This window comes from Temnothorax curvispinosus, unplaced genomic scaffold (genome assembly GCF_003070985.1).
Source record: "Temnothorax curvispinosus isolate PA1 unplaced genomic scaffold, ASM307098v1 QBEX01007502.1, whole genome shotgun sequence".
Lineage (NCBI taxonomy): Eukaryota > Metazoa > Arthropoda > Insecta > Hymenoptera > Formicidae > Temnothorax > Temnothorax curvispinosus.
The window spans coordinates 1-21,404 of NW_020217282.1; the positions used below are offsets into that span (position 1 = coordinate 1).

A 21,404-nucleotide genomic window follows, 5' to 3' on the forward strand; every position below is an offset into this window, starting at 1 on the left:
GGGCAAGAGTACCTATTACCTCCCTACTTATTAGCAAATTTAAAAAGCTTGAAACTATAAGTATTACTATCCTTGTTCATGAATATGAACCTTAATTGTGTAATATAGTTTCAAAAGTTTTTTAATTTTGATAGTGATTCCAAATTGCGATCAGTTGTAAGATTAGTTTGAACAAATAAAGTTCTTGTAAATGTTGACAGAAAGAAAGTAATAAGTTGCTTGAGCTCAGCTCGCCTTTTATATACTAGCGCGTGACGATTTTTGATTACGAGAAAGTACCGGCGAAAGTCTCGCGTTTTCGCGCTTATCCACCGGTCCGTGAAACCGCTCGACTTTGTCACACTGTTATTTTCATTTTAATTAATATTTTTAAGCTTGTACTGTAGAAATCGGTAATATAAACTTTGAATAAGGTGTTTATGATAATCAAGTTAACAAAATGATTTGAATTTAAACTGGGCTTATTATGAGGAACTAGAAAATAAATTATGTTATTATATGAAAACTCTCCTCCTCATTCTATTACTCGTTTCCGAATGTGTTGCGCACGTAGATTATACACATTGTATATGGGACCTACAGTTTAACGCCGATTCCAAACGGCTATAGGTATTTAAATATAAAAACTAGAAAATCGAAAAACTTTCAGCCGTTTATTCGACCGGAGTGTGGCGAGCTAGGGTTAACATGCGTACTAAATTTACTGTGTTGTAGCTTATATATGAATATAAGAGATGCATTCAATTGAAAAATGCAAGTCTCTGTCTTGGAAAAACATAAAATATATTATACAAATTAATCAATGCAATAATCATTTACAATAAAGCTTTTGGGTACGTAGCAAAATATTATACCTACTGATATTTTAATGATTGTATAAGAAAATTGGAGTAGAAAAACCCCTCGAATTGCAGATTAAATTCTAAATAAAATAGTCAAAATAAACAATATACGATTATAAACATATTTTGTAAAAATTTTATTAATATTAAAATATTATTAAAAGTTTTTTATTTTTTTATTTTTTGTTTTGAAATGTCTCATTTGCTGCTCTTGCTTATATTGGACGTTTCTTTTCTAATTGTAAACATCAATGTTTCACATAAGTGTTAGCATAAGTATTATTATGCTAACTATGCAATATGTTAAAAAAGATATTATTGTATCGTATCGTGACAAAGTGATAAACATACTTACAGTTGCGTAATAAAAAATTACACGTTTTTGTCTCAAATATTTGAACTTTTCCATCAAAAGTATTTTTACTGTATGCATTGTTGCAAACATACATAATGCAGAAAATTAAAGTTTTATTTATAATATAAATCGTTTTCTAGTGCATATTAACTTTTTCAAGCAGAATTCAAGAAAGAAATATTGCAAATTACTTGATAAATATTATATGAGTCGCCGATTTCAATCGAGATTTTAATCGAAATCACCCTAAAAAATATAGATTTCTTATTCACACAATCAGTAAAAATAGAATGTCGAACATAATTCAATAACGGATTGGTGACAAAATTGACCATGTTATATTTATGTCAATTCTTTTTTAATATTTCCGAAAATTTTTTTGTTACCGACATTATTTATAAATATATACAATACGTGATTAATTATCTCAACAACTCGCTCTTGATTATCTTCGTCAAACTTCAGTTGAATCTAGAATTTTTGGTTATTAGGTTATTATATGGAGAGAAAAAATTTTTTAATCCGCAATTTCTCTTGACTTTGTCAAAATACGATTATAATATTTATGTGTTGAATGTTTGCCCGAAATTGCTTGTTTAGGATATTCGCAAAGATAATCATGTATCTGGTATATCGCTTCTTTACTAGCGTAATCTTTGCGATGATAAATGCGACTATTGTGTTGTATATGTGTCAACGTGTGAGTTACAACTATTTTTATGTATTGTATACATGAGAATGTTATACTCGTCTTTTTATTAAAAAGCAATAGCCATTATGTGCAAATATCGAAGACAAATAGCATATATATTTATATAACAGTTTACTTAGGAAATATTCGGTTACGCATATACATAATGTTTTAACATTTCAGTTCTTCCGAGTGATGAGAGCACATTATCAGATTATGGCCGAATCTGAAAGATTTAATTCAATTGTAAGCGTATATTTTATGCAAAAGCAAACATACATTAAGTTTTCTTAAATTTACGCACTTCATACAATTACTTAAAATCTTTATTTTGTATGGAATTACGATCAGTAATATAATTTAAGTAATATATTGCTACTCAATAGATTTCCGAGTCACGGGCAAGCCTCAATTATATCAGCTCGAAGGTATCCAAAGGAATGGATCAAGTACTTTAATTAAATTACTTTCACAGTAAAAGAACGGTATGACGCTTTTAATTTTAAGTTATTTTTAATAAAATTATATACTTGTACAGATGAAGGAGGACATTGCCAAAGAACTGTTCATTACCGACCACTTAACGAAGCTTAGTTCGAAAGTAGGTCTATTGCTGCAACGTTATTCCGAATTGGAGGAAGGATTGATCGAGGTACAAATGTCTAAATAATAAAGTAATAAATGACTAAGCGTTTAAATTTAATTTAAAAAATAAAGAAAACTTTAATATAATTGAATAAACTTGAAATAATTCAGTATCCCATGATAAAATAATACAAAATAGAGAGAGATGCACTCCAAATGCCGCATGTTATATAAACATATTATAATATTATCAAATGGAATATGTAATTCAGTGTATTATTAGGCAAATTCAAATATTTCTTTAAAAAGAATAAAAGAAAATTTTCCTATTATTATAATTTAACTCAAATATAATGTGTGAAACATATTGCCATTAAATGCGTTGATTTTTATTATATCAAGGTCTTCGAAGCAAGACATTAATAAAAAGATTCTTTATCTACTTGAGAAAACCATATACTTAAATTTGCTTGTGAGATATAATTAAAAGCCTTGCTTTCTTTACAGCTAGTAAGAATGAATCACAATACAAAGAGCGTGCAGATTGAGACACCGGCTGACATCAACGAGGAAGTTAAATGCATCCTCGCGGCGGCAAGAAAAAGGCAATCGCAGCCGCAGCAGCAGCAGTCAGACCGTCCGCGAACGCCGAGGAAATTGCGAATATCGACAAACGCTTCGGCGGCAGTGAAAGATCCTCAGCCGCATAATTCCGTCGCAAATTCGAGATTCCTTACGTCGCAGTCATACGATACCAATCTATCAAATGTAACGACGCTTGAGAGACAAGAAAGACCCCGTACGCCCGCATATCCGGAAGTCCAGCTGTTGAACGATCTGAGACCGGCGACTGATGCAAAACCCATTGGCTTTCGACCATCCTGGAAGTGCGAGACTTAAGATGACCGTCGGACAAATTTGTTTTTGTATTTCTTTCAGTCCCTTCTTTTGATAATTATCTTTTTTTGTAAAAACGCAGGAAAAATTGTGACTGTAGAACAAGATAAATGGATACAATATTTTCTGTGTTTGAACACGTATTTCTATATAACAAAAATATATGTATAGTAAAGAATATTGCAATTATATAAAAAAATTAATTCTTTTAAATATTTCAAAATTTGTACATGCATGTAAATGTATAGAGAGTGTAGGAATATGATATGAAGTAATAATGATTGAAGACGATATAAAAAGGTTGCAAATGTTATATCCTCAGGAAATAATTGTTTATTAAAGTAAAATATATAATACTACAAATATATAAGTATTATTTGTGATATAAAAAATTATATCTAACAATAAAAAAAGATTATATTCTTTATTTTTTTTTTAAGTATTGTCACTTAAAGAAATGGTACTTTTTAACATTTTCATACTTGTGTGACATTTGTAACCTTTCTATGTTATCTCTCTAATTAGCCAGAAATTTATTATCGTTTTTTTTAGATAGTACACTTTTGCAGAATGACAGAATTTGCATACGAGTAAAGAGGACAAACCACGTGATATATTTTATCCGATCTCCAATCGGTTAAATTTCGTCAAAGCGACGAAATAGTTTTAAATCATTTCTAAATTACAAAGAGAGAAGAAATTTCTTTGCCAGGTCATGCCTTTGGACATAAAGATATTCGAGTATTTTTAGTATTTTTCAATAGAAACTCTTTCAAACGAGTTTCCTTTTTTTTTAAAGAGGAACGACACACCATAATGTTTGTATCTCCTGCCGCTTTCCTAAGATTTAATCGCGTTGAGTATTCGATTTTGTATTCACCATATATGTATATAATTCTGAGATTCACACACTGAGCTGAGTTAATATATACAATTAATTACACATTAACGATATATACACGCCGTTCATATTTAGATGTAAGTTAATATCATTTTTACGATGCAGCGTGTTTCGAAAAAGTCGTTGAAGATATAGCGAGAGTAAGAGCTTCTTTGAAATAAATCCAATTACTTTCACTTAAGAACTATTTTTCAAGATAAATGATAATTTGCTCTCATGCAGATTCTTTCGTGGATTCAATTGAGTAAAATAATCTCTTTGTATATATTTTTTCTTTTGCTTAATTCATAGAGGATGAACTAACGAATGTTTTGCCATAGCCACCGATTCTATTTTTATTGTACAAAAGTTTTTAAATAGGCCTTTATTGGTTGCAAGTATTTAACTTTTGCTATTAAATACTTTAAGAATATATTACAGCTAAAAATAATTTCTATAAAAAGAAACCTACTTTAAATTTAATTGAATCGTGCGATATAGTTTATCCATTTCCATCTCTGGAATTTATAATTCATCAAAATTTTATAAGTTATTAATATCAAATATTTGCATAATTATATCAATATCTCGAAAGTGAGACCCACTATCACTTTTCTTAGTTTATCCTCTAGAATTTGGATTTGAAAGTACATTTAGTGGTTTTCAGCATATCGATCTAGAAGAGAAAAAATTATGTCAAGCAATGTTATCATCCAAAAAAATGCCTCTCGATTTTGTTCGAAAAATAATCTCATCACATTTTGCGTTTTGCCATGTAATAAGTTTCGATGTAATATATCCGGTTTTAAATTCGCAGCCATTAGAAAACAGCAATGGCAAAGGGATTGATTTTAATTTGCGTCGAATATTTTTTTTCTAAATTTCACGTAAATTAAACGAGTCTTTTTTTTCTTTTAATAGAGTGAGTGTGTGTACAATTCGTTCCGATGTTTCTCGCTGCCCTTCTCTTTGCCCTTCGCCCTTTCTGTGCCCTTCATCTCGCTATCCTCTCCACCTGTCCTGCGCCGATTAACGTCGCTGCCTGTCCGCCAGATAATTATTGAGCCTCTTGACGAATCCGCTCCAACTACCTCGATCGATCTCATCGAAGTTTCGCTTGAAGAAGCTGTCGAACGCGGTATCAATCTCGTCGATGTTCCTCTTTGAGAAGCGATCAAACCCCGATCGGTCAATCTCGTCAAAATTGCCAGGATGTACGTTCATCACACTGAGCCGCCTGCAATATAATGGACACACTGTAACGAATCTGTAAGAGAACCACGTTCTCGGTTGTTTTACTTCAAAATGGAATGTTATGTAAAATAATAAATGGAATTTATTTTAAAAACGCAATAATATCTCGGAGATAGGTATATATTGAACAACCGAAGGAAAAATATAGAATTTAAATGGAATTTTATATATATTCTTCGCATTTAAATTTACTTTTCAAATTAGAAAAATATCAGTTTTTTTATAGTTTCTTTAAACTATGGTGTTATTAAACATAAAATTGATTGTTTTTATAAGAAAGTATGTTAATAAGTACGAGATTATACGACCGTGTAAGATATACAATCAAAGGGAGAAAACGCCGTAATCGGTCAGGATCGGATCTTGCTTGTCCGAATAATATATTAATTATTGAGTGACTTTTTTACGTACAATTCTTCTTGTGATTGTATCGTTCTGGCTTTGGTTGAGACTGCGTTATGTCCGAAAGTAACGGCGCGTGGTCTGCCAGAGCATAAGAATTGTACGTAAAAAAGTCACTCAAGAATTAATATATTATTCGGACAAACAAGATCCAGTCCTGACCGATTACGGCGTTTTCTTTCTTTGAAGGCATGTTAATATGTTGTACTAGTAAATAATACTACAATAAATACAATATAAATGCTTCCAGACAAAAATTGTCGGAAAGAAGGGGTTATCGATAAAACTGGTCATACGCAATGAAGGGAATATGGATGTTTATAGTCAGACTAGCAGGAAGCTAGGTTCGATCGCAATAGACATGACTTCCTTTTTTTCTATTTTTTTTCAGCGATGAATGCAACTCAATATCCGCAGCGATATCTAACATCCGGCATTTATTAAAAAAAACCGTAGCGTTGAAGCGAAGAAGATGATAGACGCACAGAAAATGCGCTTCATCGGATCACTGTGTGGAATAACAGTGTTCAAAATATCGGGGGCATTTTATTCTGTTTTGTTCCCTTTCGTATTCATCTTTCAACATTTTCGGTTTTACAAAATTTATTACTTTTCCTAAAATGTCGCTCGTAAATAGTTTTACTAATATACAACAAAAGTAATCGCATCTAGATATGGTCAGATAAACGAGAAAAGAGATATATTGACGGCGGTAATCAGCCGTGAGAAAAGATCGCATGTGATACCGGGTATTATATATGTATATCTATTATGGATATTTGTCGAGTCTGACATATGTGAAAGGTCGAGTGGGAGGGCAACAATCAAGGTCGTGTTTATGGTAGAGCTGCCAATGGTAACACGATCAAAAAAGCAATATATTGAATTTGGTAAGGAAATCAATCCTCTTGTATGCGCGACAGTTGAATAAACTGCACGTGGTGATTTTACCTCGTCAATATACAGATAGAAAAATACGGATAAAAGTGATGAGACTGTGGGGAATTAAACAATAACTCGACGAGCTGTATGTATATTTTGTATATGTATAACAAATAATTGGCAATGCAATGATTTTTTTTCTTTGTATCATAACGAGAATTATCTCGAGCATGGAGAAATTGCATCGCGAGTAAAATGAAAAAAAGAATCGAAATATTTTCCATTCAAACTCAAGAAGTAATTTCGAAAGTGCTTCACTTCATTAAGTATACACGAAAAAGATTGCACGTCTCTAAAAGCGAATAAAATGTTTTATATGCATACGCAATTCAATATTTTAAAACTAATTGAAGTGTATAAATTTAATCAACACACTAAATGTATATTTGCAATATAAAACCTAATTAAATTAAAAATAAAATACTGATTAAATTACTGCGTAAATTTTATTCAAATTTACATTATTTTCTGATTAAATAATTTCTTTCCGAATTATTAACTCAATTTTCTGGACAAAATATATTATCTGATGGTTATATCGCGCCAATTTTTTTGTCTCCCTTTGGCTGTTTTTAAAATTAACCTAATTAACAGTAAACCTTTTTAATCGACCTAACTGACTATCATTATAATCGTCATGACAATACGATCATCGATTTTGGTCAAATTAATCGTCAAGACATTTCGATAGGTTTTAGTCTTTCTAAAATGATGTAATTTTGTTGTTTATATATATAAGCATTCTCTCTCTATTTAAAATCTCTGTGTAAAAAATTTATTGCGAAAAATATTACCTTAGCCAAGCAGGTCCCTCAATCCGTGTGGGTGTCGAACCAATTTTTAAAACTAAGTTTCTGGATAATAGGATATTTTAATTATTGCTTTTGTGAGAAAGAGAGAATAAAAGATTAACTTCTAAATCAAGAAATTAATATAAACCATATTTAAAAAGATATATATGTATTAGCCTATTAATAAACTTTTAAATAAGTCATAATAAAATTGCGCGTTGTAGATCTAACTAGCAATAAATATTTATATCTGCTGTTTAATGTAATCTGTGAATTATTTGATATATTCCGATACTTAATGGAGAATATTTCGATAAAAAATTTACTTAATGGAATATACGAGAGCTCTTCGCTTAAGTAGGCTCATATTTTATTATCACAGGTCGAAACACGCGCATTGATAACAATTTACCTGAAAGGTATAAACCTCTTGCTCTCACCAAAGGTTGCTCCAGATAACGAATCCAGCCCTCGACGTCCCTGTCGCAACAGATGGCCTCCGCCGACACCATTTATATTGCGGTTGCCCATACCTTGAAAATTTCAGAAAGTTCCACTATGTCTATGTATTAATTCTAATGGGAGATTACAATATTATGGAAAATTCAAAACGATAAAAAAAACGAATGTCGGTTTGGAAAGAACAAATATATTTTATTACAGATAAAATTTTATTACCTTTCCACTTAATAGAACAAAAAACACGATGACAAAAAAGCAATATAATTGCAAGGTTCGAATTACCGCTGTCCTGTGAGATGATTGGATGATGATTTTCGGACGAGTAAATGATCTAATTTAGTAGATAGAATGTATCGCAAGTATATTTAAAATTAAAAAGTTTTTTTTTAAATAAGAGAATACATTTTTTTATTTACGAGTAACATATTTTAAAAAGAATTTTAACAAATATAAAAATTAAAAAATATTTGAATCTTTTCACTTTAATTTAAATTATACACATCTGCTACTATACGATATTGTGAACTTTATAAGTCATGTTAACCTGCGTATTATTAATTATTATAAATTATATATAGGAATGCGTCATATATATATGTGGGAAAAATAATTTTTTTGATAAAATTAAATGGTAAAAAACGGATGTGTATAAATAAATATAGAATTTTGTACATGTATATTAATTATTTATGTATTCTCCATATATGCTCTTTTTCCAGCTAAATTCTTCCATTTATCATATGCGATGGATTTAATTTTAATTAAATCAAAACTGCGTGTCGTAGTTGCATGTTTATTAAATACAATTGTTTGATTGTGATTTCTTACATAGAATATGCACAACACATCAGATAATTATAATTACAAAAAATTGCATCTGTTGCAAAATTAAAAATCAATATAGAAGCCTTTCTCCTTAATACAATCACTTCTAATAAGCCGTTCTACATCTTTTTTCTTATTCTGTACTGATCCACCATGATCAGGCATCGGTGCAACATCAATTCAAGCTTCTCACGAGATTTCCACCGCCGATCTGATCCAAGTTTCGCACAAGATTTCCGCCTCCAATCTGATCCAAGTTTCTTACAAGATTTCCGCCTCCGATCTGATCCAAGTTTCTAACCAGATTTCCGCCGCCGATCTGATCCAGATTTCTCACTAAATGTCCACCACCGATCTGGTCTAGATTTCTCACTAAATTCCCTCCGCCGATCTGATCCAGATTTCTCACTAAATGTCCTCCGCCAATCTGGTCGAGATTTCTGACTAAATTCCCGCCGCCGATCTGATCCAGATTTCTCACTAAATGTCCACCACCGATCTGATCTAGATTTCTCACGAGATGCCCGCCACCGATCTGATCTAGATTTCTTACGAGATGCTCGCCGCCAAACCTATCCAGATTTTTAACGATTTGTCTATCACCCTCTAGCGCGTTGTTCGAAATATCGCGATCAATAAGTTGATTCATAAATAACTGGTCGTTTATTTGGCCGGCATTTAAATTGGAGCTGTATGGATGACTTATCATATCTGCGTACGCTACGGAGTTGAGTGAAGAATTAATGAGATTTCCATTGCCAAATCGATCAGCAAAATGTCCCCCTCGACGGATTGTGTCGAGTATTTGCTTGTCACTGGCAGAATTTAAATATTGAGCTAAGCGACTCTCTTCTCCGTTTAATAAACCCTTGAATTGCTTGTCGGTATCTCTCACGAGGTGTCCCCCGCCAATCTGATCCAAATTTCGCTTCGCGTTCTGGTTCATCCCTACAATGATAAAAGAGAGAAATTACTATGGCTTTCTCATCGGAGGACGAAACTAATATTATTTCCGTGAATATTTATTACGCTGTTAATTACAATCGAAATATTCATATCGCATTTGCATTGGACTGAATAAATTAATGGTAAACATGCGGGGTACAATAAATATGGAGGAATTAATTTTGTATCAAAATCTAAATTCATTGAAATTACGATACATGCATCAGTGGTTTCAATCTTCGTTTTTACGTTTATTCGCGATGGACATGATTTATGTGGTCATCTGTGTCATGCGTTATATGAACTATTGCTTCGAAAACTGATGTTCAATCTCGTAAATTCATTTTAATTATATTTTTACCTTATTTCAACTTCTCTTTTTTTATTAGAAGTGTTAACAAAAATTATTTATCTATATAACTGAAGAAGAGTAAAAATGTGTCGGATAACAATCATCTGGCGACAGTTTTTTACTATTTATTTTAAAAATATTTAATAATTTCTACAATTTTTAAATCATACATTATGAGATATATATAATACGTGCATATAAAATTCATGCGTGCTACCAAAAATAGTCAAAAAAATTATTGAAGAATTGCGTGAGGCCAACTTTATCGTGCAGCCGGAACTTGGAATAAAAGTCGCAGGGGGATTTGCGCCCACGGGTGCAATAAAACCATGCAAAACGATGCCATGCGTGACATTAGCGAATTTTCACACCTAAACTGTTATATCACGCTTACCTCCGTCAACGTCGGCCGCGCGATTTTATGGACAATCCGCGCGCGCGGCATTGTGCTTAAACATTTTTCGCGCGAAAATTTTCCAAGAAAATTTTCCGCACTCGTTTTCTTCGCGCGAAAATTACGAGGGCGAGAGCAGAGCGCAAATTTCCCAGGTGTATTGTTTATGACCAACTACGCGAACTTTTTATTTGTGGCACCACGATTATTCTGGAATCGCCGGACACACGCGCGCTCCAAATAAATGATTAACGGCACAATTTAATATGGAAATACACAATGAATGATAAACGCGTGTACGCAAGTACAAGAAAGATAGCAGCTGAAAGGGTCGAAATAACAATGTGAATAAATGATGCGTGTTTGTGCGAATTATTAAGTTTGTAGCCGTACCGTATAAATGTTTTATTGCTCCGTCGAACTCGATTATACGTATACAAAATACTAATAACATTTCTAGATATTGTCCGTTAAAAAACGCAACTCTATTGTTCACGTCAATTTATTATTTAGATTCACACGTGCCTCCAATCGGATAATATTAGAATATATATATTAGAACATTATATATAAAATGTCACAACGCGATAATCCTGAAAAATTATAATTAAAATCAAACTCTTAAAAAGCAATCTGTACAAATCGATGTTCTACATATTTAATTCCCCACCTCTAAAGTAAAAATTTTTTAAAAAAGCTTGTATATATGTATATAAACCGTTTTTTCTATTTAAAAAAATTTCTATTTGTTTGCCAGTGTTCAGATCGAAATTAATGATGTGGATTTTGCACGTAATTATTCTATTAAAATTCAGCGCGGGCCGTGTTTCTTGTTTATACATTTTTGAAGTTGATTGAAGTTGACGGCTAATCAAATTGTTGCAAACGGCCGAATTAACTGTTACATTTTCCAGATAAGTGTGGGCGTTCTATACGAGTTTATGGCCTTTGAATCGCCGATCGTAATGCCTTAATCGAGCCGTAAAACGCAGTCAAAAGAATGCACCATAATAAGCGTCGTAAACCAAGCTTCTATAAGCTTTTTATCTATCAAAATAATATTTCTTGCGTATATGTGCATTCAGAACTGTTCTATACACGTTCCATTCTCTTATTTAATTTTAATAGCTTAGTTTTGCAAAACGGTTGTATTTTATGACCAAGTGTTTTATCGACTATGAAATAATATCTAATTTTTATTTTGTTAATAAATAACATTACTCATAAGAAAGAAAATTTTAATTCTTAAATCGTGAAAAATACTAATTCTTTTCCCAATTGCGGTTGTCAAATTAACTATTGTTAATTTTAAAAATTTTAGAAAAATATGGTTTATATACTTTAACTTTATGATATTGTCCTATTTTTTAACCTTCTCGTAAATGGAGAAAGATATTTTTCTTCTTTTTCTTGGAAAATGTTGCACATGGTTTAAAAACACGCAATGGTCAAGAGATATCCAGATAGTATTTTAGCTGTAACAAAATAAAATATCCTGCATGGCGAAACTTCTTCTTCACTTTTGAGAAGTTTTATCTCTTTCAATTTATTTTCTTTTTGCAACAACGTATGTACTTAATATCTTCTCTTGACATTACTTAATGGCACAATCCGCACAATTAATTTTAGTTAATTTTAATTTCGCGATATCAAACAACTTCAGACACGTTAATATAATCGATTGACACTCCTACAAGTAATTAATTGAAGTGTATAATAAAAATACTGCAAGAGTGTATTCGTATATCCAACCTCTTGACATGCAATTCCGATGATAGATCGGAACAGCATAGAAGTGATACATCAAAGGGCAAAGGATTATGGTATATGCATAGTAGCCTCGAGGCGGTATCGATCATGAATCGTTTTCTTATCTGCGACAATACGCGATCTACTATAATTAGATGCAAACGCGTTAGTATAAGTTTAAGATAGAAGTTAAAGTGGCGAATTGTTTAATTCGTCGCGTAATTGCAAAAAATTCCCAGCGACAAATGATCTATAAACTAAAATGATCTGGTGTGTGCTGCACACTAGAATAAGTGTTCGTTTTTTTTTTTACTTGCGTCTACTGATCTTCGTCGTGTGATAAAACGCAATTAAACATAATCTATTTGAGTCTTTATTCACATCATTTCTGCTTGCCGCTACTACAGTATAAGTTAGGTATTAGTTAACAATGCATTAAAAACGCAAATGTTTACAGATATCTTCATTCTTATTTTAATTCTATATAATCAATTTTATTAATAAATACCATCTGTCTTTATCATCTTTGTTAAAAAAATATATATAAAACAGATGAGAAAAGGATCAAAGAAATTTCTGGAAAACATTTTTCAAATATATAAAATTATGTTTAAATATATTTCTTTCTCTTACATATGACATTTTTCTCTTGTATAATCTTTGATTGTACAAGAAAAATAATAAAAGGAAGAATAAAAAATAATGCAAAAGATAATCTTTACGTTCTTTTTATTAAAAAGTTTTATAAGTTTAAGAAAATGAGAAAAAAGTACCTGTAATAATCATACATAAATGTAATAATTGTATATATGATTATATATGATAATATACATATTCTGTAATATATCTTGTTTCAAACTTGTTTGTAATAATTTATTGAGTTAAGTTATCATAATTAGCGTTTACATATTGAAAATTGATATTTGCTGTCGTTTTTTTTTTTCTTAGACAGTTTCTCGTTTTTCAATATAATTCGATATAATTTTTAATATAATAAGCATAAATAAGTTATCTTTTTTTTGGCGAATACTTACTTCGATCTTCCCAGTATCTTGTAAAGGAATCCGGCAATACCCCATATTCATTCTGTTGTACCGTGTTCGGTCCAGCCTGTAAACAAAAGAAACTTTTTAATTGTAGCCACAGGCTTTTTATACACAGCTTACCTATTGTCATTCTAACAAAGTTGCAGCCACAGGCTTGTTTTCATTATTAACGACTATGTCATTTGCTAATTACTGTATTTCATATCATTTGCGTCAGCGTTTATAAAATATTAACGAGTGATGGTAGAGTCACGACATATCAACTTTATCGTTGACATTTTTAAAAAAGTTAAATAGAAATTTCATTATATTAAATGAAAGCATCACATAAAATAGAAATCTGATATCGATTGAAAATTTTCAAAATTATTAAATCAAGCAGTAAAATAAAATTTATTTATTACATTTAATATTAATAATTAATATATGTAACAATTATAAGTGATATTTAATAATTATACAAATTACATAAGTTTATCTTATATTTTTCTATAATCTATAATTAAATTTTTGGTTCAATGGTTGTCCTTAATATTTAATTATTATTAATTAAATTACCCCAAAACACAAAACCTCCAGTTTTCTTAATCATAATTTTAATAAAAATGCATGAACTGTTCTTTAGGATAAGCGTAAAAGACTTTTATTTATTTGTCTTTCTAATTAAATTTGCAGAACGCATCGCGTGACTTAGTTCTATGTTCTGTTTGAACGTTGTGAGTTTGCGTTTTATCTTTAAACAGAACAAGCTTGACATACAGATCTGAATCTAACACAATAGACTATTTATTCCCAGAGGAAGTTTAATTATTCATTTTGGCTTCATCTATGCAACGTCAGTACGATCGGACGAGCATTGTATAATATGTGACTTGAGGCAAAAGGAAGAAAATATAAAAATCACCTTTCGAATACGTGTAATGCAAATGTTAAGATCACGTACATATAAGAGCCACATGTTAAGCCCGTTCTCGGCGTGACGACGGCACGTGCTCGTCGTCCTTATCCCGCCTGCCACGAGGAGGTTGCGAGGCTGCATTATGCTAATTAAAACTTCGTTCGCCGTACGGTGGCTCGGTGCTCGACCTTACATTACGGATCGAATTTACCGCCCGACGTTTTTTCTCCTTCGCCCGTCAGGCGCACATTATAAATTCCCGGCACAGTCATTCCGTAGCTTCGGACGAATTGAAAAATGCATTATGACGGTCGCGCGGTCCCATTCAACGAATGCCAACTGCTTGGCTTCCACATTATTTTCCCGCTCTTGTAACGAGCAATACGCAAAATGTTTATCTTTTGCGTTTTATCGCGAATCTACCACGCTTCCTAGATAGTAGGAAAAAAACTGTAATTGCGTTAATAAATATAATGTCTGATGGACTCGTCAGAGCTCCTCTCTTTAAAACCGCGTAAAAAATTAATTTATCAGTTAAATTGTTACTTAACTGTAGGTTTGTGAAGATCTTAACTGTTATTTCTACAAGAGTCATAACCTTCCCGCTTATAATTGCTTCGTTTAATATTAATTACCGTCCTTTGTAAGGACTTGGTGAGAAACAACCCCTTGAGCCGCCGCGGTCGTGGTCGACCTTGAAAGCACCATCCGCGAACTACAGATCGATATATTACAGTTACTACAGCTCGTCATTATATCATTTACCTGACTTGCATGACTAATTATAAGGGTTAAGGCCGACATAATACGGAGATCTCGCATTTTACTCGACGAATCGCTTTTTCCATCCCGGGACGAAAAGCGTTACTCGACAAAACCGGAAGCTACGCGCTATATATTTTGCTCTCAACTTCATATATTTTGCTCTCTTCTTCGGTGAAATAACGCGTTTTAGTGATTTAATCGAATTTTACGACGCAAGGTTTTTCGCTTCGAGGCCTTTCGGAGCAGCAGCAATTTTCCGTAACATACCGGGATAGTAAGCAAAGAGAAGAGAAATGAAATTCTGCGTACCTACATTTACAAAACGCCGAAGGACGGAGAATTTTACAAATTTAATCTCGCTCTTAAAACCAAACACCGCCGACGTCGACGGTCGACGACAGCTTCGATCGTGCCTTGATGAAATCGCGTTTCTCATCAGTGCGCCATTACTTAACTGTAACGACGCGAGCTGTAATAACTGGCGAGTGCGTCACGGTTAATAGTTAAGTTGACGAAGTTAATGAAGTTTCGATCGATTTTTAAACAAACAATTGGCGATCAAATCAACGAGGAAGTAATTGTTTTTCCGAAATAGCGTTTATGTTATTTGCGAAAATTGCGAAAGTAAAATTTTTAAACGTGAGATAGAACGAGAAACATTGACAAAAATGAAAAATCCATTCTAAGACTACAATTGCAAATTTCATATAAGATGTAATATCATCATATATTATATTTATATATAGGTAAGATACAAGATGAGACACCTAAAACAAAATACCAAAATATTTCGAAAACTGAGACAGGCAAAAATGTTTCAGACAAAAAAAATTATATGATTTAGAGAGGACAAATAGTAATAAAATTAATTTTCGAAAAAATTGATTTCTCAATATCACATAAAGATCACCGTCATAATTGAATTATATAATTCTTTTACATAATATAATTTCAGTTATTCTGCGGATTAAAGTAGAGAATTACTAAGTCCCAGTATCAAAATATTTATCTATTATAATAATTATTATAAAATCTATGTCTAATATTTTTGTCTAATTTCCCTATTTCTTGCCTATTTTCTTAATGAAAAAACTAATAATACATCCTAAAACCAATGAGTTTTTCTAAAATAAATAAAAACTTGCGCGTGTATGATCTACGCTCAACGTTAGTCATAAGAGTTCAAAACAAAAACTCATTTTTATCCCCATTCAACATGACAGATGAAATTAGAGAGATAGATAAACGTTTCGATATGTCAGTTTAATATCAAGCGTAACGCGCGCTCCGCGAGATCGTTGGATGAGATGCACGATGAACGCTGGGAATTAGAGGACACCGATATCCTCGTGCATATACGCAAACCATTGTTCTGTACAACGCGGTGTTCCAACTGTGTCATCCTGGGATGTGTATTACGCAGCTGCCTCACAGGTATGCATATTTGGTATGCATAGGAAAACTTTTCGTACGTTCCCGCATATACGTCGTCCGAGGTTTAACCCGTTCAGCTATCGTCGAGCTATACCCTCTCTTCTATAACATCTCTTCGCCGTCTGAAAGCCGCGGCTATCGCGAATGTCCTTGTAAATTACAACCTCGCGTGTATGCCCCGCACTCACATGCTTTAAGTTTTTACATAACAGACAGCCGATGGTATCATCGAATGTGAAATATGTAGGAGAAAGCGTATCATGAGAAGTACGTTATTCTCTCATTCCGCAAGAATCCTCGCCGGTTAGATCCAACTCTCCCTCTCTCTTTCTCTCCCTCACTCTGTTCCAAGATGAATATCATGGAAATAAAGAAGGGGATTTTTATTACAAGATTTCAAATAAAATAACACGCGAAGTTAAAAGCTACTTTCGCTCAGAGAGAGAAGGACAGAAGGAACGGACTATGCATTAAAATCAATTTTACTACTATTTCACTTGGAACTCTGGGGTAATAATACATATATATACCAATGCAACACGAAATGTGTAATTATTTAGGTATAATATTTATATCACTTTAGATTTTCCTTCTTTCTTCGTCGTACGCTTCTTTGTATAAAGAGCAAATCTTTTCTTTTATAGAAAAAACGTATAACAAGAAGGTAATTTTGAATGTTTATTACACGTTCTTTCTTTACGACACATCTTTATTAATTTCATCGTGCGGCGTGTAAAAAATGTAAAAATACATGTAAAAATGTAACAATTACATTTAACCTTTAGAGGACGAGCAGGTTTTTTCATGACTTTTTATGATTTTTATTTATAACTTTCATATATGTGTTAAAGTGTCATACTACGAAAAATAAGCGACCCTCGTGCAGCCTAAAAATAAGCTTCCCGTCTGGTACGTTAACAAAAATGGAAAAATTGCATAAAATATTTATATAATTGTAAATTAAAAAAAAAATTAAAATTAAAATTCAGATCTAACAATAAGAAATGCAAACAAATGCATAAGAAGAACTTTGTGAGAAAAAAATTTTCATTTACGAGTAAAGGTAGAATAGAAAAATAGTAAAGGTAAAGGGAACATATTATCTAAAGATTTCACAAGAGTTCTAAGAAGATAAGAGTAATCGCATCAATATTCGGAATTAACCATTCTCACTTGTTTCCCTTAAGCCCGTATCAGATTACGGATTGGAATTGAGATTGGATTGAAATTTAATCAATCAGAATAAAGAAAACTGATCTCAAGTTTAGTAAACTTTGCTCTGATTGGTCAAATTTCAATCCAATCTCAATCTCAATCCATAGTTTGATATACGGTCTTTAGATTCCCGGAACTCAATAACCCAAAAAACACTTATATCTGATATTTTAGCGTATAAACAGTTTGAGGCCTAAAAATAGGCTTCCCGTCCCCTAAAGGTTAACAATCTCCGGCCAGCAAGGACACTTTATCGAAAGACGCCACTATGGTCGATCTTCACTTCAATCTAAGGAAGTGCAAAGTGACATGGCAAAGTGGTGTCCACTCCGATACGTCGCGTAACCGCCGGCGTAACGCGACTTCACGGCTCATCCGGCGGAAAGCCATGGAGCAGCGAGAGCCATCGAGCAATCTCTATGTCGAGATAATGTCTCGATAAGAGCGGAAAGGTCAAGACACGAGAATAGCGAGCAAGGAGACTGTTTGGCCCCGCGCGACGCTCACTCCGGAGGAACGTCGCACGACCCGACGCAACAAGTTGCGAATGCAACGAGCCGCATCGCGCGCGCTCTCTCCTCCCTTCTCACGATGGATTATCGAGTAAACCGCACGACAAACAACTGACGAAAGTCCTTGGAAGCTTAACAGGGGGATTAATATAAAGTGAGATCATTCTCGAATAGATTTGCGAAGCGAAGGCCGTAATTACACCACAGGTAAAACGTTCCTTTTGTCGCGCTCCTCCACAAAAGACTTTTTCGCAAAAAGTTCCGACTTTTCTTGGCAGTTTTCAAGTTTGATTGCGCAGCCACTACTCTCCGCCGGAAATTGAGGGCTCCTATTTAGTGCTTAACCGAGCTTTACTATTATAAATTGCACCACTGAGAAAAAATGTCTTGAGAATAAATAGCGTTTATATATTTTATGAAAATTATTTCAATCTTTCGTAGCTATAATCAGTTAATTTAATAGTTTAATAATTAGTTTAATAGTTTAATAAATAACGTCAACCGTGTGTAATCACGATTTAATGCTGAATAATATACAAAATTGATTTACCTTTATTAAGTTGTTGGAAACTGATTACAAATTTATAATCTTAAAAAACAATTACATTAATTTTATTTTTTTAAAAAGCCGTGTTAACTTAAATCAAATTCATTGGTGCTCCTTTTCCGCGATTCTGAATGGCTCTCCCGCTTGACTCGCATGCGAGAATAACTATCAGCGCGAGAATCGTATTTTTCACAATTCACAAATGACAGATTATCATGATTAATTTCAGTTATCTTGTTAAATAAATGTGAAGATTAAATTTGATACATGTTAGGTATATATTAAAGATACACGCGCGCTAGCGTTCTAATAAATAACAAATTTGGCAGCTGACTTAATATCATACTAAAGTAGAGAGCAGTCTGTGTTTTATCACTCAATTACGTTCGTTTTAACGTAATGGACATGTTTCGACGAAATTAATTACATACCGATGGCGCGTGTAAAGCCGATTGAAATTCAATCTCTAAACGTATAATGGGGAATTGTCGAAATTGACAAATAAACAGTCTGTCATGCCCGACGTAGTGCTCGTTCACCTTGTTATTTGGAATTATAATGATCGGTAGGGCGAATATGCGCGCCTGTCGCGCACGCTTACTGCAAAATTACAGCATACAGGCGAACATTGCGCAATTTTCAATTTAATTACCAAGCTTAGCAATTAACCTTTAACATGACGCAGTAAAAAATTTCTAGTCGCATAATTGGAAAAATTGGACACGTTTATTTATTATAGATGATTTACTTTCATCATGTTCCAAATTATTAACATGTTTTTCATTCAACAAATTATTTACATTTGGCTAAATGGCAAGTAAAAAAGCTCTATTTGCGATATTTACACGAAAATGGCTTGTACGGAATAATATTATTTAACCTGAAGGTTGTTACTATACCAATCTCTGTATTTAGCTTTTCACTTTGCAATATCGCACATTGTTGCTCGCGAGAAAAGCAAAAATTCGTATTTTGATGTTATCCCTCGATCCCTTTGTTATACATGCATGCATGCATTCATCGGATTTTTGTCGCACGAAATAGAAAAATGCTGCACAGATTTGAAAATCCGTCGACACGTACCTACACCCAAAATGTGACCAATATTTCAAACTTGAATTTTGTGCGTTGAAACAAATATTATTCTTACATGATCTATAATTTCATATAACAAAAAAAACTTTATTTCTTTTGTCATATTTTTATATATAACAAAAGGAACTAAAATACCGATTACATTTAAGATTTTCAACTGCGGCACTTTATTCTTTTAATATAACTGATTGTGGAGTAGAAATACGAAATGCTAGTAACAGAGAAAGACACGAATAATATATCAATAATCCGGCATGTGCAACAATAGTCAAAAAAATTTTTCTATCCTATAGTTAATAGTACAAGATATTTCAAACTTATCGTGACACCTGTTAGTTCTTGAGACAGATTCTTAAGACCATTTTGAAGTAAAATTTGAGTAAAAATTTTGAGCAAAAATTCTAATATCAAACTACCGAGGTTGTAATAGTTTTTACATGAAAAGTGATTAAATTAACGGGTGTCATGATAAGCCTCAGACATCTGTTTATTGTCAAAAAATACTGCAAAAATTAATACATACATATATCTATCAAGAACGTAACAACTTTGGAAAAAGAAAAATTGAAGATTTTGAATGCGATAACACAATGATTTTAACCCTAAGGCCCGGTTATACCAACGTCACATAACACATTTAACCTTAGTTTAACTCACTCCCTTACAAAAAAAGGGTTGAAGGCGCTTTGCTCCTTCCCAAAGGAGCAGAAACCAAAAAAAAAAAAACTCCCTTACAAAAAAATTTTATACTGTAAGTGATTATTTGGCTAGTAATTATTACTTACTTTGAGTATTCAAAACATTAAAAACAGTGCTTTAGTTACTAGTAGCAACTAAAAAGTAGAGTATTAACTCAAAATAAGTAATTAATCACTAGCCAAATAATCACAGTATTAAATTTTTGTAAAAGCTCTTCATCTCTTTCTAACTTTCTAACTTTTAAGAAAGAGACGAAGAGTGAGTTAAACTAAAGTGCTTAAGCTAAAGGTGAGTTAAGCGAAAATGTTATACGACGTTGGTGCAATCGGTCTTAAGTGAAACTGAAGAAAAATCTCTTTCGAATATTTAGCGAAGAAGGTTAATTAATAAAATCATTCTTAAAGAAACGAAAATCTTTCTCTTTAGCAATTACAAAACCAAATGCACACAGATTTCTGTACATTTACAACTTTCACATACATAATATTAAGTGCTGATGCATTCACAGTCAATTAAAGAATTACTTTATGGTAAAACAAGCAGGTGACATCTGAGGATGTGGTTTACCTGAACGGGTCCGGCAGCCGCGTAAGCGGCCACGCCGATGAAAACGATCACGATCGATGAACCGGAAAGCGCCATTGCGTCACGGCGTCTGATACACTGTGCCTGGTACCAACGGATGCTGGACTCGTCCTTCAGGGGGAAAATTGAGCGGCCGATTCCTTCAGACTCGTGATGCACACGTCGTGAAAAACGCGTGGAGTGCCCCGAGTCTCGTGCTCCCATGAAATATATAGGGGCTGCGCTCTCCCCTGTTTAGGAAG

At 32.8% G+C, this 21,404-nt stretch overlaps 2 protein-coding genes across 3 annotated transcripts; one reads left to right on the forward strand and one right to left on the reverse strand.

The window, feature by feature from the left end:
* The first annotated feature begins 1,758 nt into the window (after window positions 1-1,758).
* Window positions 1,759-3,468, forward strand: LOC112457087. The gene is made up of 4 exons (XM_025019967.1): window positions 1,759-2,134; window positions 2,275-2,337; window positions 2,427-2,540; window positions 2,981-3,468. Exons 1-4 carry the CDS (start codon window positions 2,084-2,086, stop codon window positions 3,371-3,373), a joined length of 621 nt encoding a protein of 206 aa, XP_024875735.1. The 5' UTR covers window positions 1,759-2,083; the 3' UTR covers window positions 3,374-3,468.
* A 418-nt stretch (window positions 3,469-3,886) lies between these two features.
* Window positions 3,887-21,361, reverse strand: LOC112457084 (orcokinin peptides type A-like). 2 transcript variants are annotated; one of them, XM_025019964.1, is made up of 5 exons: window positions 21,145-21,361; window positions 13,401-13,476; window positions 8,052-8,172; window positions 7,643-7,702; window positions 3,887-5,487 (listed from the first exon to the last, which is right to left on the reverse strand). In XM_025019964.1, exons 1-5 carry the CDS (start codon window positions 21,217-21,219, stop codon window positions 5,280-5,282), a joined length of 540 nt encoding a protein of 179 aa, XP_024875732.1. In that variant the 5' UTR covers window positions 21,220-21,361; the 3' UTR covers window positions 3,887-5,279. The 2 variants fall into 2 exon arrangements, with proteins under 2 accessions (XP_024875732.1, XP_024875733.1); XM_025019965.1 differs by lacking the exon at window positions 7,643-7,702.
* Window positions 21,362-21,404: the final 43 nt, after the last annotated feature.